Below are 12,871 nucleotides of genomic sequence, written 5' to 3'. Positions count from 1 at the left end.
TGATACTGTCCGGGTCTGACTGGCAAGCTAATCTCAAGACTGACGGACCTGCAGCACTGATTTGCCCCCTATCAGCATCGTGTTAATATGAGGGCAAATGCCTACAACTAATACTTCATACACAGTTCTATTCTTATATTAGTGGGCTTGCCCTGTCGTACCTTCTGCGCGCAGCTATCTACAAATACAACCATCCTGCTAAGCTTGCCATCTCGCAGCACCGTTCCCCCTCTCACTCCTACTAGCTCAGCTTCCTTCCTTGCCCCCGTAACGCAACCCCGGCACGCCACACCTGAACTTGCTCGCCATGGTCCCCACATCCCACTCATTCAATGCCGCCTCGAGCCAGTCCTCCCTCTGCTGATAATCTCTTGTCCAGCTATAAGTAACTCTATCCCTCCTCGCCCTCGCCTCCTCCCTACTACATCCCATCTCCTGCAGCGCCCGCGCCATATTCTTCCACAAGTACCAGACGTAATCCCCGTGCTCCTTGCCCGCGTCGGCGTCCTCTCGGCCATCCTCCTCGGGATAACAGCTATCGATATTCTCCGCGCCGACAATCTCGACGGCTTGTCCCCCCTCCAGACCGCCGCACACCTTGAAGATGGACTGGGCCATGTAGTGCCTGTTCCACCGAGCGTCCATGTCCGGGAAGGGAGGGAGGACGTTGCCAGCGCTAGCCATGGAGAGGACGAAGGTGAGCTTGTCGAGCGTGGAGGGGAGGTGGTCCAGGAGGGAGGGCTGGTACGACGTAGCGTCAGGATTGCCCGCGAATATCCCAATGAGGATGATGAGTTCCTTCATACTGCCGGGGATCCCGCCGGACCAGAGTCCCTTGCCGCTTCCGATCGTATGGGTCGTCACGCCGCCCAGGATCAGCCGCGATGGCCGGAGCTCAGCGATGAGGCGACAGCACCCGCCATCCGCGCTGGGGCCCTCATACTGGTGATGGCAGAGTCCACCGTGGTTCTCGTCGTATCCGGGCTGTATGCGGAGCGTGACGAGATTAGGGAGGATGACGGAGGGGAGTGAGGCGCAGATGGACCGGGAGTGGGAAGTGAGGGTGAGGTGGGTGATGATGTGGAGGCGTTTGGGAATGCTGATTTGCCTGACTCGGGGGTTGGCGATGGGAGGACGGATGGGTCCTACGTGACCCGTGTGGATTGTGAGGGGGCCGCGTAGGAGCTCCGAAGGATCGATGGCGATGGCTTTGGCGGACCGGGATCCGGTGATGGATTGCGTAGCCTGGTTGGTAGAGGAGCAGTGGTTGCCCATGATGCAGCTGTATATGATAGCTAGAGTAAGAAAGAGCAGGAGGGCGCAGCGACGCAGGGTCAGGTACTTATGAGGTGTCAGCAGCCTTACATACCAGCAAGATAAGCAGAGGAAGGCTCTTTCTGAGGCGAGTGTACGATTCGCACACAAGCAAGCATCTTTGATAGTCAGCGATCTGTACAGCGGCCCCGGTCCTCAAGGACACAGAAGGTGCCAGAAGGCCAGGCCACCGCGGACTGAAATGACATCAAGGGCTGTCAGCAAAAGCAGAATGAGCGGAACTCTATTTCGCTGCTCACAGATGGCTTACGCTCCATTGCTCCTCGAATTCTCGCCGTCTGTAGTACCTTGGCTACAGAGACTCCACTGCTTTGCTGCTGAGGTTGGGAAGATCGCACAACGGAATGTAGTTGCGACTTTGACCCTTGGAAGATCGTTCTGGAATCGATCTGAAGAGACTCTCGGACTCCTGAGCAAGTCGAACGTCACTAAACTGCTGCGGAATCGCGTAGTCAGACAGAGCTCAGGATAGTTCGAAGCTGACGAGAGGCGATCCGCAACAATCTAAGCGCTACACATCACATACTAATGTAAACGCTGCCCAAAGCCCGCAGCATGATCCGTCGACATCTATACTCTCTTCCCCTTCGCCCCGGGGCCCCCACCTCCGCCTCCAGCGCCCCCATTCCCATACCCCAGAGTATATCCCGTTCCATACCCATTCCCATTCCCGTACCCCGCTCCCTCCGTCTTGGCCTTTCCTCCCCAATCATCATCATCATCTAGCGGGCCCAAGGGTCCATACTTACCCGCCCCATTCGCACTCTGCCCATTCGCCAGTACCCCTCTCCCCCCACTCCGCTTCTTGGCATGCCCACCACCTGGTGTTCGGGGTTCTATGCCCGAAGCGATACTGTTCCCGCTATTTGGCAGAGGAACGGGAATTTCGGTATAGTCCATCCCGTGCCCGTTTGGCGAGCTCCGGCCGCCCCACCCGCCATCCTTTGTCGGGGACGAGTTGGGGTCCCATCTGTTCAGCGGGACAGTCTCGAGCCGTTGTTGATGTAATGGAGAGGGGTTGTAGGATCTGCCGGGGTGTGAAAGGGATTGAGGGACAGGTGGCGGCTCGTCGAAGCCTTGTTCGAGCATGGCGGCCATTTCGTCCATTCCGAGTGTTTGACCCATGACTCCACCGGGACCAGGGTTCGGGAGACCGATAGGCGGAGGAGGGAACGCCGGATTGTTTTCGTTATACTGCCATGTCAGCTAGTCCACCATGCCGGAGATCAATCTAACTCACCCCGCCAATCTCGGCACCCCAGACATCCTCATCACTACTCCATACACTTCCCGTATCGCTATCTCCTCGGCCCGACCCATTCCTCGCAGCCCACGGATGCAGCCCTCCTCCACCTCCACCACCCTCATAGCTCCTATTATGCCCGCCATCCGAGCTCCCACTCCCATCGTCCCCGTAAAAGCCAACATTGCCCAAATGCCGCTCCATCTCCTTTCTCCGCCGCTCTTCTCGCCGGAGCTTGCGCAGTCTGGAACGCTCCCAGTCTTCCCATCGTCGAAGAGGAATCGTAGTTCCGTCAAAGACAGCCGTCTTGTCGTCGTGCGCCTTCGAGCGGACTTCGCCTTCGACTCGTCTACACATATCAGCTCAGTCCCGATGCACAAAGTGAGAGAGCTTACCTTGTTTCGCCCCACGAGAAGTCATCAAAGTGCCAGAAGGCGTACACCGGCAGAACGAAGTTCCATATTGGAAGAGCAAGGAGATAACACATCATCCAGGCGACATAAATGACCTTGCGGGTGGTGATGAGGATGAGGATCGCCGGGAGACCAAGTACCGCACCGAGGAGCATGAGGGGGATAGCCTCCTGGAATGCTTTGGGCGGGGTGATGATTGAGTTGACGATGAGCGCGCCGGTAAGACAGATCGATACGGGGAGGACAACCGTTCCGACCAGATCCATAAAGACGACAAACTGCATGGAAAAGCAGAAAGTCCCGCATAGATTACGGACGCGTACGAGCTCCATGAGGTTGTGGATGGTCGAGTTGATCCATCTCCGCCGTTGCGAGAGGAGGACCGAGAAGGTATCGGGAGCGACGGTGCGGCAGCGCGCTTGGGGGAGGAAGAGGTTTTTGCGATGAGGGAACGTCCGGAGGAGGATGGTGGATAGGAAGCGGTCTTCGCCGAGGAGGAGGAGGTTCTTTTGGTGTAGCGTATGTACCTCGGATTGAGAGTACTCGCGGACGATTTCGGGCTTGACCAGGATCGGTACCCAGTCATTGTCCCAGTCCTTGCGCGCCTTGATGCGGTACATGGAGAAACAACCGGGAAGACAGGTGACACCACCAAAGACGGATTCGAACGCCTTGGCCAGATGGTGCGAGATGAAGTATTCGTAGACCTGGATGGCGGTCACCCATGATTGGCGCTTGTTGGCGATCCGAGTTTCGCCGCAAACGCCCATGACCATGTTGTCGGCCTGCATACAATTGACGAGCATCCGGAGCGAGTCGGGGTAGATCTTGGTATCGGCGTCGACCTGTCAATCAGCTATGCCACTCTGAGGTGATCCACACCACCGCCTTGTGTGCGCCACCACTTCAATAGATGTCCTCCCGTCTCAGACACCTGGTCTGAAAGCCTGAACCGTAGACTCTCACTCACCATCAAGACCACCTCAAAAAAGTCCGGCGTAACGCCCATCAACACCTGCACCTTCCTAAAGATATCGAAATCCAGCGGGCTCATCCGGTCATTATACGTGACCCGGCTGAAGAAGTTCATGAGGATGAGCTGCGAGTCGCGCTTTCCGCGGTTTCCGGGCTTCTTGTCTCGGACTTCGTTCGGCATACCGCATTTCACGACGATGATGGTGGGTGTGCGATGGCCATTTCGAGATACTGCAGGATCAGCAAGGGCCCTCTCATAGTGGTTTCGGCTACTCCCATTCCGCCGTTCCTCAATCAAACCTATCATCTGCCTAACGAGGCTCTTGACTCACCGATATGCCCCGCATAGATCATCGCCCGATTTTCCCTCTTCGCACCACCTCCTACCGCAATATACCCCATCGGACTCGGATTCCCAAACCGCGGATCCGCATCCAACATTCCCACGCAAATATCCGGCGTCGACTGCTTCTCCCCTTCTCCCGTGATCATCCCATCACACACGATCCAGATCAACTTGCGATGATCCGAATAATTTGTCGCCGCTATACTCTCGACCGTCCCGCGGACCGAGTCCTCGCCTTCCGAGTAGCAAGTAACGAGGCAAACTGCGAATAGTTCCGGACCGATGCGCGCGAGCGACATGGTCGGCTCATTCGCCAGCGAGGGGTTGTTGACGAGGGTAGAGGAAGAAGAATTGGGGAATCCACCCTTCTTGCCCAGCTTGTTGGCTCCCTTCTTGTCTGCCCATGGCGCAGTACCCGCCTTATTGTTGACGCTCATGCTGGCGCCTTCAGGCATGACACTGGGACTGATGCCCTGACGCGCGAGGTTCTTGGGCGGCAAGACCAGCCGAGCCGACATGAACCAGTTGAAGATGCACGCCATGGCGAACCGGGCGAGGACAACGGCGAGAATGATGATGAGGGAAGTGTAGAGGAAGAGAGAGGCGATGAAGCACCCGGGTGTAATCTTGTCGATCCGGCCGGCGAGGTAGCGAGATGTCAAACACGGCAGGGCGTCCTGCGTCGACCGCCGATTGTAAAAGAGCCGAGTGGCGTCTTTGCCCGAGGTGCTCTGATTAGAAAGCACCTGCCGGATCGCCCGGTCTACCTCGTCATCAAGGATAGCGTTGGGGTTGGCGGCGATATAAGGTGACATGTTGAGGACGACGCCATCGACGACGAGGTAGTTGGGCAACGCGGCCACCTGATCCCAAGAGTACCCCTCCAGAGCGGAGGTGTTCTGGATTTTGAGCGCGCTGAAGGTAGCATCGCTCAGCCTGGGGAGAGGACAGGCCTGGAGAGTGCCCGTTTCTCTGACACCGGGTGTAGCGGTGGAATTGCAGAGTGGGGTGGAGGCATACCGAGCGGTCCCGGTACACTGCGGAAAGTCGGCGGCCGAGCGGAGAAAGAGGTTGGTAATGTCCTGTCCGGGCATCTGTTTGGAGATGGCGTAAAAGTCGACTTTTGCTTGGGTAAGGGAGGTGGAGATGTTGAAGACGTAGCCGTTGACACTTAGTGTCGCTAAGGATTAGCTCGGTCGGCATACCTCTACCTTTAGCTGGGGACTTACCAGGATTGCTCCCTAAACGCTCAAACAGATTATTCGACTCCCCATCCGGACATAACGCCCTCTGCAATCCCATCGTCGCGAATCCCACTATCCCTCCCAGCATGACCGCTATCCAGCACAGCGTAATCTTCTCCCTCCACGCCTGCCGCGACTGCCTCTCCTTGATCCCAAACCACCCCAACACCACTGGCGGCGCCCACCACGTCGTGGCGTAGCTCCATATTCTCCACCAGTTGAGGCTGAAATCAGGACCTGTAGGAGTTTGGGGAAAGGGCGAAGAGGGGTCCGAGAAGGTCGTAGGGGGCGGAGCGACGAGAGGGGCAGGGGCGATACCTCTCTCTGGGCGAGTAAGGGTTTTTGACCGCTTGACCGAGGCGCCGCGAGCTGGACCGCCGCTTGAGGGGTCGGGGGAGAAGGAGGAGGGATTGAGCCTGGAGGATCCAATATGATGTCGTGTAGGGAGGGGTTTGGAGGATGTAAAGGGGAGAGGAACGTCCTCGAAACGGGCCGGCATAGCGGGTGGAGAGTGTGAGGGATCCGACGATGATGTTATCTACGCGCAGATGTGGCCGTCATGGGTCCGAACGAGATGCGTGCCGTCAAGATAGGAGTGGGATGGTGGAGAGGAATGTGTCCGGAGGCGAGTGCGGTAGGCAAGGTGTCCGGCCAAGCGCGTGGTGCGAGTAATTCGGGCGAAAGGCGAAAGGACCAGCCCTGGACGGATGAACGTGGAATACTACTGAAGAGATGGGGCGTGGAAAGATCGTCTATAGATGAAGGAGCGTGGAGGAGTTGGCGTGCTATCGAAGCAACCGAAGTTTGTTCCCTCGGGCCTCCCTCAGGGATGCGTGGGGCAAGCAAGCAAGGTACAGTAGGCTCGTTTCAGAGCTGTCAAAACTCTCGGCGAGCTATGATTTTTCCGGTCGATTCCTGCACAGCTTTTCGCGATATGAAGCTGTCTGGGCGTCGCTGTGTTGTCGTATTAGGTCGTCAAGTCGTGCAGAATATTAGTGGTGAAGAGCCGAACCAGCCCAGGAGATTAGTTAGAGAACAAGGTTCTATGCTCGGTCACACAAAGAAAGGGTCAGTTATATTAGCGGGATCAAACTCAGGCGCGTCCAAAGTCGCGTCCACAAGCTGATACAAGCTGACAGCTGTATACGAACCCTCAGGTGGATACATGGTACATACAGATAGATAGTAGTGATCCGCCCAGAATGTCCAAAGCTAGCACTATGATTCGCAGCCACTTTCCTGACCCACAGCTATCTGACTGCAACAGCGGGTCTTGCCGAGCCAGACGGCCCCGCCCGTCCCTTCCCTCTTCCTGCAGCTCCCCCTCCACCCGCCGCATCTTCCCTATTCTCCTTGTCCGCGGTATACAGCGCGTTCTGACTTCTTCTTTCCGTGCGCTATCAAATCAGCTCTTAATCCTCGTGCCGGGTCGCATAAGAGAAGCGTAGCTCACTTCGACGACACTGGTACCATCTCTAAATCGCGCGCGGAAGAGGACATTGGCGTTGGTGAACAGCCCCTCTTTGAGCGAGACCACGATGAACTGACTCCCCTTGAATCGATTCCGGAAGAGCTGACCGATATGTTGTGTATGTTGCAAGTCGAGCGCAGCGTCGATTTCGTCCAGAATGTACATGGGTGCCGGCTTGAACTGGAGCAGCGACATGATCAGTGACAGGGCGATGAGAGATCTGAGTTGTCAGCCGAGTTACATTGACGATAATCGAGAGCAGGACGTACCGTTGTCCACCGGACAATTCCGTCAGGGACGCCTTCCAAACACTGCCCAGTCGCACTTTCACCTCGAGCCCCTCTGTCAGATCCTGCCCTTCTGGCGGCTGGAGCTTGGCGAAGTTCCCAGGTAATAACTCCTCGAAGATGAGACCGAAGTCACTGTGCTCATCAGTACAAGCCTTGCGGTATTACGATGAGACCGGGGACGACTCACATGTTGACTTTCTCCCAGGTCTTGGCGAGCGCATCCCGCTTATACCGGTCTAGCTCCTGGATCGTATCCTCAATCATCGCCTTGTCCTTCAGGACAGTCGCCATCATCTTCTTGAGTGCTTGCTCTTTCTTCTCCACACTTGAAATGTCAGCTCTATACTCACGGGGTAGCCAGCCATACGAGGTAGCCAGCCCACTCACTTGTCAATCATGTTCATGACCTTCGTGTTGATCTTCCGCCCCATGCCCTTCTGGGTCGCCTCGAGCTCGCGACACTGTTCCCTAGCCTGGGGGAGGTTGACACCTTGAAAGTCATACGGTGTACCCGATTTTCCAAAGTATCTGTTATATCAGCCAAGCCCCTCATACCCGCTAAACAGAACACTCACCCGGAATCCTCCTTGATCCAGCTAAACTGCCTCTCGAGACCCTCCCGGAACGCCTCCGCCCCCGACTTCTCTTTGACGGCCGACGCGAGCTCATGCTCCAGCTTCTTGACCGCCAGCTCGGCATCCGATATTTCCCGCTTCTTCTTCTTGATATCCTTCTCGAGATCGGCTAGCTCAGTATCGAAGGCAATGAGGACTGCGCGTTCTGATTGGAGCTTGGCCTCGACGGCCTTGTAGTCGGCCTGCAATGTAAGCTCTACAGCTCCCAGGACTTGCTCGAATTGTAAGCTCACCTTCTGCACCTTGAGTGTCTCCTTGAGCGCTTCCAGCTCAGCCTTCGACTTGCCCGCTCCAGATTCCGCCTCCTCGATTTCTGCCTTTGCGCTCTCCACGTCGGTCTCGAGTTGTTCTGACGAGTCAGCTCTCAGTCCCCTCTGTCACAATACACAGATGGTGACTCACGAAGCTCCAACTCGGCAGTCTGCACCTGCTTCTGCCGACTCTTCATCTCGATGCTCCGCTTCGTCTGATCCTTCTTCTTCCTTGCTATCTCGGCCTATCGTGATCAGCTCCAAGTCCCCTCCATCATTCCAATTGTGTGACTCACCTTGATCTCGTTCAGCTTGGAGTCCTTGTTGTTCTTAAAATCCGCCATCTCCTTCTCCAATCGCCTGACTTCCGCTTGAGCAACTTTCTGCTTCTCTTTGGACTGATCCACGATCTGCTTCAGCTCCGCCAGGGACGCTTTGGCAGTCTCCACCTCGGCAATGATCTGCTCGTCAGCACTGTCCTGCTACCCCTGACTCCCCAGCTGCACTCACTTTGGTCGCATTCGACCCATTCACCTGCTCCTCCAACAACCCCACCTCGTGCCTCTTCAACTCCAACTCCCGCCTATCCTTCTTGGCCGCCTCCGCAACCTTCCGCCCACCCTCCAACTCCCTATTCACCTCATCTACTACCCCCTTGCACTGCGCAATCTCCCTCTCCACCTCCTTGAGCTTCTGTACCTGCACAAGCACGCCGCCCGAGCTCGGTGCAGCTCCGCCTGATAGTGTTCCGGACGGGTCATACACGTCCCCTTCGAGCGTGACGGACCGGACACCGACCGACTTGTTGAAGGTAACAGCTTGGGCGGAGGTCTTGTCGGCGCAAATGAAGACGTCACCGAAAACGTAGGCCATGGCGGCGGAGACGGACGCGGGGTGGCCGATGAGTGAGAGCGCGAGGTTGACTTTGCCAGGTGCGAGGTTCTGCGCTGCGGCGATTTTCTGTCATCTCAGCCTTGGTCCCATTGGTTTAGAACAAGTAGACGTACCTCTGCAGACATCTTGAACGCATTGATCTTATTCAAAGGAATGATCGTCACCCGTTTCCTCAACTTGCCCTTCTCCAGCAACATACTGCCGACTTTCTCATCCTCCACCACGACATTGTACAGCTTCCCGCCCGCGCAGATCTCAAGCGCGGTCGACGACTTGTAGTTGGCCTCGTCCAAGTCGATCAGGTTGGCTACCAGGCCTTTGACGAGCGAGCGGTCAAAGTTCGGATGTGGATCAGAGTAGGTGAAATCCGTGGAAGCCAGGCGAGACTTGAGATTGTCGCGAGTCTGGTTCGTGAGCTCATTGACGTCACCAGTGTCAGATTGAGTCAGCTCACCTCCATGAGATCCACCAACTTCTCCGAAGCCCCTCGTCTTCGCTCTTCCATCTCCCTCTCCCGCCCCTCATCCCATCCCGTCCCCGCTACTCTCTTCTCTAAAACCCCGACCTCCCCCTTCCGACTCGCCAATTCCTTCAACAGCCCTTCCCCCTCCTTGGCCGCCTTCTTCGCCCGCGGCTCCTTCTCCTTGATCTCCTTCTCCGCCAGCCCTATCTTCACTTTCGCCTGCTCCGCCTCCGTCCCTGCGGCCGCCAGCGCCGCTTTGGCTTCCGCCACTTGTCCCATATATCCCCCGGAAGCGCCTTCAGTGTCGGTAGCAGAGGATGAAAGACCGGTCAAGAGCGTCTGGAGCAGCTCTTCAATCTTGGCGAGGTCGGCAGCGGCGGTATCGAACGCAAGACGGAAGCCGGCGAAAGCGGCGGTCTCGGTAGTGGTTGAGTTACGCTTCTCCTCCAGACTCTTCTCCAGCTATATTGTCAGCTCTGCGACCAAAATGTTCCGGGCTGCGTTAGCTGATACACACCTCCTTGACAGCTTTCTTGGCCGCCTCGACCCGTTTCAGATCATCCTTGACCGTCCCCTCTTTGATATCCAGCTGAGTCTTGGTCTTGACCAGCTCGTTATCCAGCGCATTGACCGCGTCTGTCAATGCCTGTACTTTACTACCTTTCGCCATTTCCTGAGACCGTCGTCAGCCTGAACCACGATAAGACCTCATGAAGCTCACCTTCTCCCTCTTCGCCTTGATCTCCGCGACTTCTCCTTCCATCCCCTCCAACTCCCTTCCACCCCGCTCGACCTCCTCTCGTTGGCTCTCGGCATCTTTCGTCTTCTTCCCCAGGTTCTCCTCCGCCTTCTTCACTTTGTCCACCGCCAAAGTCCACTCGTACGCCTTGACCAGCCGGGTTAGACGTTCGAGCTCTGAAGTAGCTTTTTGATATTCGAGGTACGACCGCTTCTCCCCTCTCAGCTTCTCGAGCTTCGGATCAATCTCTTCTCTCAAAAGCTGAGCGTCAGCACGACCTCCATTACCTTCACTCAGCACACTCACACTCTCAATCTCCTCCACCTTCTTATCCTTCTTCCCCATAGTCTTGACCGCCTTATCCTTCCTCTCCTCAAACATCCTCGTCCCCGCCGCCTCTTCCACCATCCCCAAAATCTCCGCCGGCTTCATGTTCAGCACCTTTGTGATCTTCCCCTGCATAATGAGGAAGTTCGGATTATTGATATTGAGCTGAACCGACTGGAACAGGTTTTGGAGGTTCTGGAGGGTCGACTTGTGTCCGTTCAAGAGGTATTTCGAGATGTTGCCGACGGAGATCTGGCGCGTGACTGTTATTTCGGGGACATTCTCGAAGCCCTGTGGAGAGGTGGAACGGTCGGTGTTGTTGAAGACGAGAGTGACGGCTGCCTTCGTGACGCCCGCTTGTCCTCTACTGGGTCAGCTGATTCCCTCACGCACAGTGGAGGCAATCCAGCTCACCGCTTGTAGATTAGGTCCATCAGGTTGTTGGCTCGGACCTAAGATATCAGCGGGCGTTTTGGAAAGAGGCAAGTAGTCAAGAGAGCTCACAGATTGCATGTTCGTGATACCCAGGACGAAACAAATCGCATCGAGGATATTCGACTTGCCCGAACCGTTGAGCCCTGTGATGGCGTTGAAAGACTCATCGAAGCCTGACCTGTCAGTCACTCGGTTTTTTCAGGACCCACTCATGGAGCCTCTGGCACAACATTGCTGTCAGGCGCGGACTTACCTTTGATGGTCGTCCGTACAGGGTATGACTTGAAACCTGTCAGATGAGCCCGAGCTCGCTTCGTAGCCGCGCACTCTGCGGGATTTGGTCGTGCAATGACATAGCATCAGAATCCGATGACTCACCATCCAGGATCAGCTCCTCGATACGCATCACGTCTGATGCCTGAAGCCCGCTTGAGGCAGGACGTGCGGAAGTCTAGAAAGAAGCACCGGCTAATCCCTTCTGGCTCGGTCTGTATGAGACCTTCCGGGCTCTCCGATCTTTCAGCTCCACTTTGAGAGGAGGGCGGAGTGATGCGAGCGTGTGAGGACCGGTATAGCAGGGGACAACTGGTAGCAATCGAAATAGAATGAGAGCGAGAGCGATTTGTTGTTGTGAACCTTAATTTGTAAACGCGAAATCAACGCACGGTCCTCGACGCGTCGGCGCGTAAGCTTAAGCTTGAGGTGAGGTATTTACTCCCGTCACACTGCTGTGATGTGTGGGAGGAGCTCTGCGAGGCCTAGCATTGACAGCAGGCAGGCAGCTGGCTTTACAGATGTAGCAGGGCCCCGTGGACCTCTGCAGGCAAATCAGGACAGTGGAGGAAAATCAAGAGTGGAGCGTGGTTCCATCGCGCGATATTGGTACATCCGGTACAAAGCTCAAGAGTACAACCTGCGACTCAAGCCTGGATCCGCATTTCTTGGTCCTTCTCTGTTCATGTCAGCTTTACTATCTGCATACTCATAGCCTAGAAGTGGTAGCAGGCGAAGAGAAGGTGGACCAGCGAACGTACCGACGTTCTTGACCACATCGTGTCCCTGGAGACTGCTTGACTGGAGGGCGTCAAAGTGCTCGTCGGGCATGGAGACGGTCACGAATGGCATGACTAGAAGTGTCAGCAAGAACCCAAGGAGGTCTAGAATGTGCCATTGTCCAAGTTGACAAAGGAGTGTTTGGCGGTGCGACGATGTAGTGCCAGAGCGGGTGGACTGACTGGGAGAGTTGAGGTTGTCATCCTTGACAATCTGAGCGCCTGATAGTTTTAGCTAGCTGCTCGTCGCCTCTGAGAGATGATGACCGGGCGCGACGCATAGCTTACCTTTGCTCTTCAGCTCATCGAGCAGCTTTGACCTGTCTTCAGGGGACGAAGTCTTGTGAAAAGTGACGATGACTGCAGAGTTTCAGCAAGCAATTCTTCATAATCTTCAACGAGAGCTTGACAGAGCGATGTAGTCTGGCGTGCTGACAGCATTGCAAGTGCATCCGTCCAACGCAGATGGAAGTATCGGGTCAGAAGGTCAGGTCAGGCAGGAGTCAGGGGCGAAAGACCATATGAAATGTACACTCCTGCAAGCTCTAAGAGACTGACCGTTCTTGTGGTCTGCCATGATGTAGTGCTGGTGCAGTGACGCTTGCTGGTGGTATAGTTCAAGTAGAGAGATAATAGAGGCAAGTGGACAATTGCGAAGCGGCCTGGCCTCTTACGTGCCTGAGTGAGCTGTTATCGGGTCTACGGCATGGTGACGTCATACCCTGCGCCAAGAGCCAAGCGAGGCCGATGCCCGAGGT

At 55.9% G+C, this 12,871-nt stretch overlaps 4 protein-coding genes across 4 annotated transcripts; all 4 read right to left on the bottom strand.

The window, feature by feature from the left end:
- Positions 1 to 246: 246 nt before the first annotated feature.
- On the bottom strand, positions 247 to 1,275 carry MKK02DRAFT_38879 (uncharacterized protein; the record flags this gene model as incomplete). Its single annotated transcript, XM_053090331.1, has 1 exon — positions 247 to 1,275. The coding sequence occupies one exon, from the start codon at positions 1,273 to 1,275 to the stop codon at positions 247 to 249; it is 1,029 nt and encodes a 342-aa protein (XP_052943983.1).
- A 578-nt stretch (positions 1,276 to 1,853) lies between these two features.
- MKK02DRAFT_34759 (chitin synthase 1, CHS1) lies at positions 1,854 to 6,055 on the bottom strand (the record flags this gene model as incomplete). The annotated part of the gene is made up of 7 exons (XM_053089008.1): positions 1,854 to 1,872; positions 1,994 to 2,529; positions 2,576 to 2,927; positions 2,974 to 3,836; positions 3,962 to 4,197; positions 4,299 to 5,492; positions 5,542 to 6,055. 7 exons carry the CDS (start codon positions 6,053 to 6,055, stop codon positions 1,854 to 1,856), a joined length of 3,714 nt encoding a protein of 1,237 aa, XP_052943982.1.
- Positions 6,056 to 6,806: 751 nt separating this feature from the next.
- MKK02DRAFT_17505 (uncharacterized protein) lies at positions 6,807 to 11,467 on the bottom strand (the record flags this gene model as incomplete). Its single annotated transcript, XM_053085799.1, has 19 exons — positions 6,807 to 6,953; positions 7,010 to 7,247; positions 7,297 to 7,449; positions 7,505 to 7,642; positions 7,705 to 7,845; positions 7,893 to 8,134; positions 8,186 to 8,301; positions 8,355 to 8,448; positions 8,500 to 8,664; positions 8,714 to 9,163; positions 9,211 to 9,501; positions 9,552 to 10,022; positions 10,078 to 10,233; positions 10,282 to 10,560; positions 10,606 to 10,993; positions 11,041 to 11,078; positions 11,131 to 11,234; positions 11,315 to 11,350; positions 11,440 to 11,467. 19 exons carry the CDS (start codon positions 11,465 to 11,467, stop codon positions 6,807 to 6,809), a joined length of 3,675 nt encoding a protein of 1,224 aa, XP_052943981.1.
- Positions 11,468 to 11,981: 514 nt separating this feature from the next.
- On the bottom strand, positions 11,982 to 12,690 carry MKK02DRAFT_38876 (uncharacterized protein; the record flags this gene model as incomplete). The annotated part of the gene is made up of 5 exons (XM_053090330.1): positions 11,982 to 12,013; positions 12,096 to 12,188; positions 12,297 to 12,335; positions 12,402 to 12,473; positions 12,672 to 12,690. The coding sequence occupies 5 exons, from the start codon at positions 12,688 to 12,690 to the stop codon at positions 11,982 to 11,984; spliced, it is 255 nt and encodes an 84-aa protein (XP_052943980.1).
- Positions 12,691 to 12,871: the final 181 nt, after the last annotated feature.

Source organism: Dioszegia hungarica, assembly GCF_025882075.1.
Source record: "Dioszegia hungarica strain PDD-24b-2 chromosome Unknown MKK02contig_16, whole genome shotgun sequence".
NCBI classification, from domain to species: Eukaryota; Fungi; Basidiomycota; class Tremellomycetes; order Tremellales; family Bulleribasidiaceae; genus Dioszegia; species Dioszegia hungarica.
This window is presented reverse-complemented; position numbering and strand designations above follow the sequence as displayed.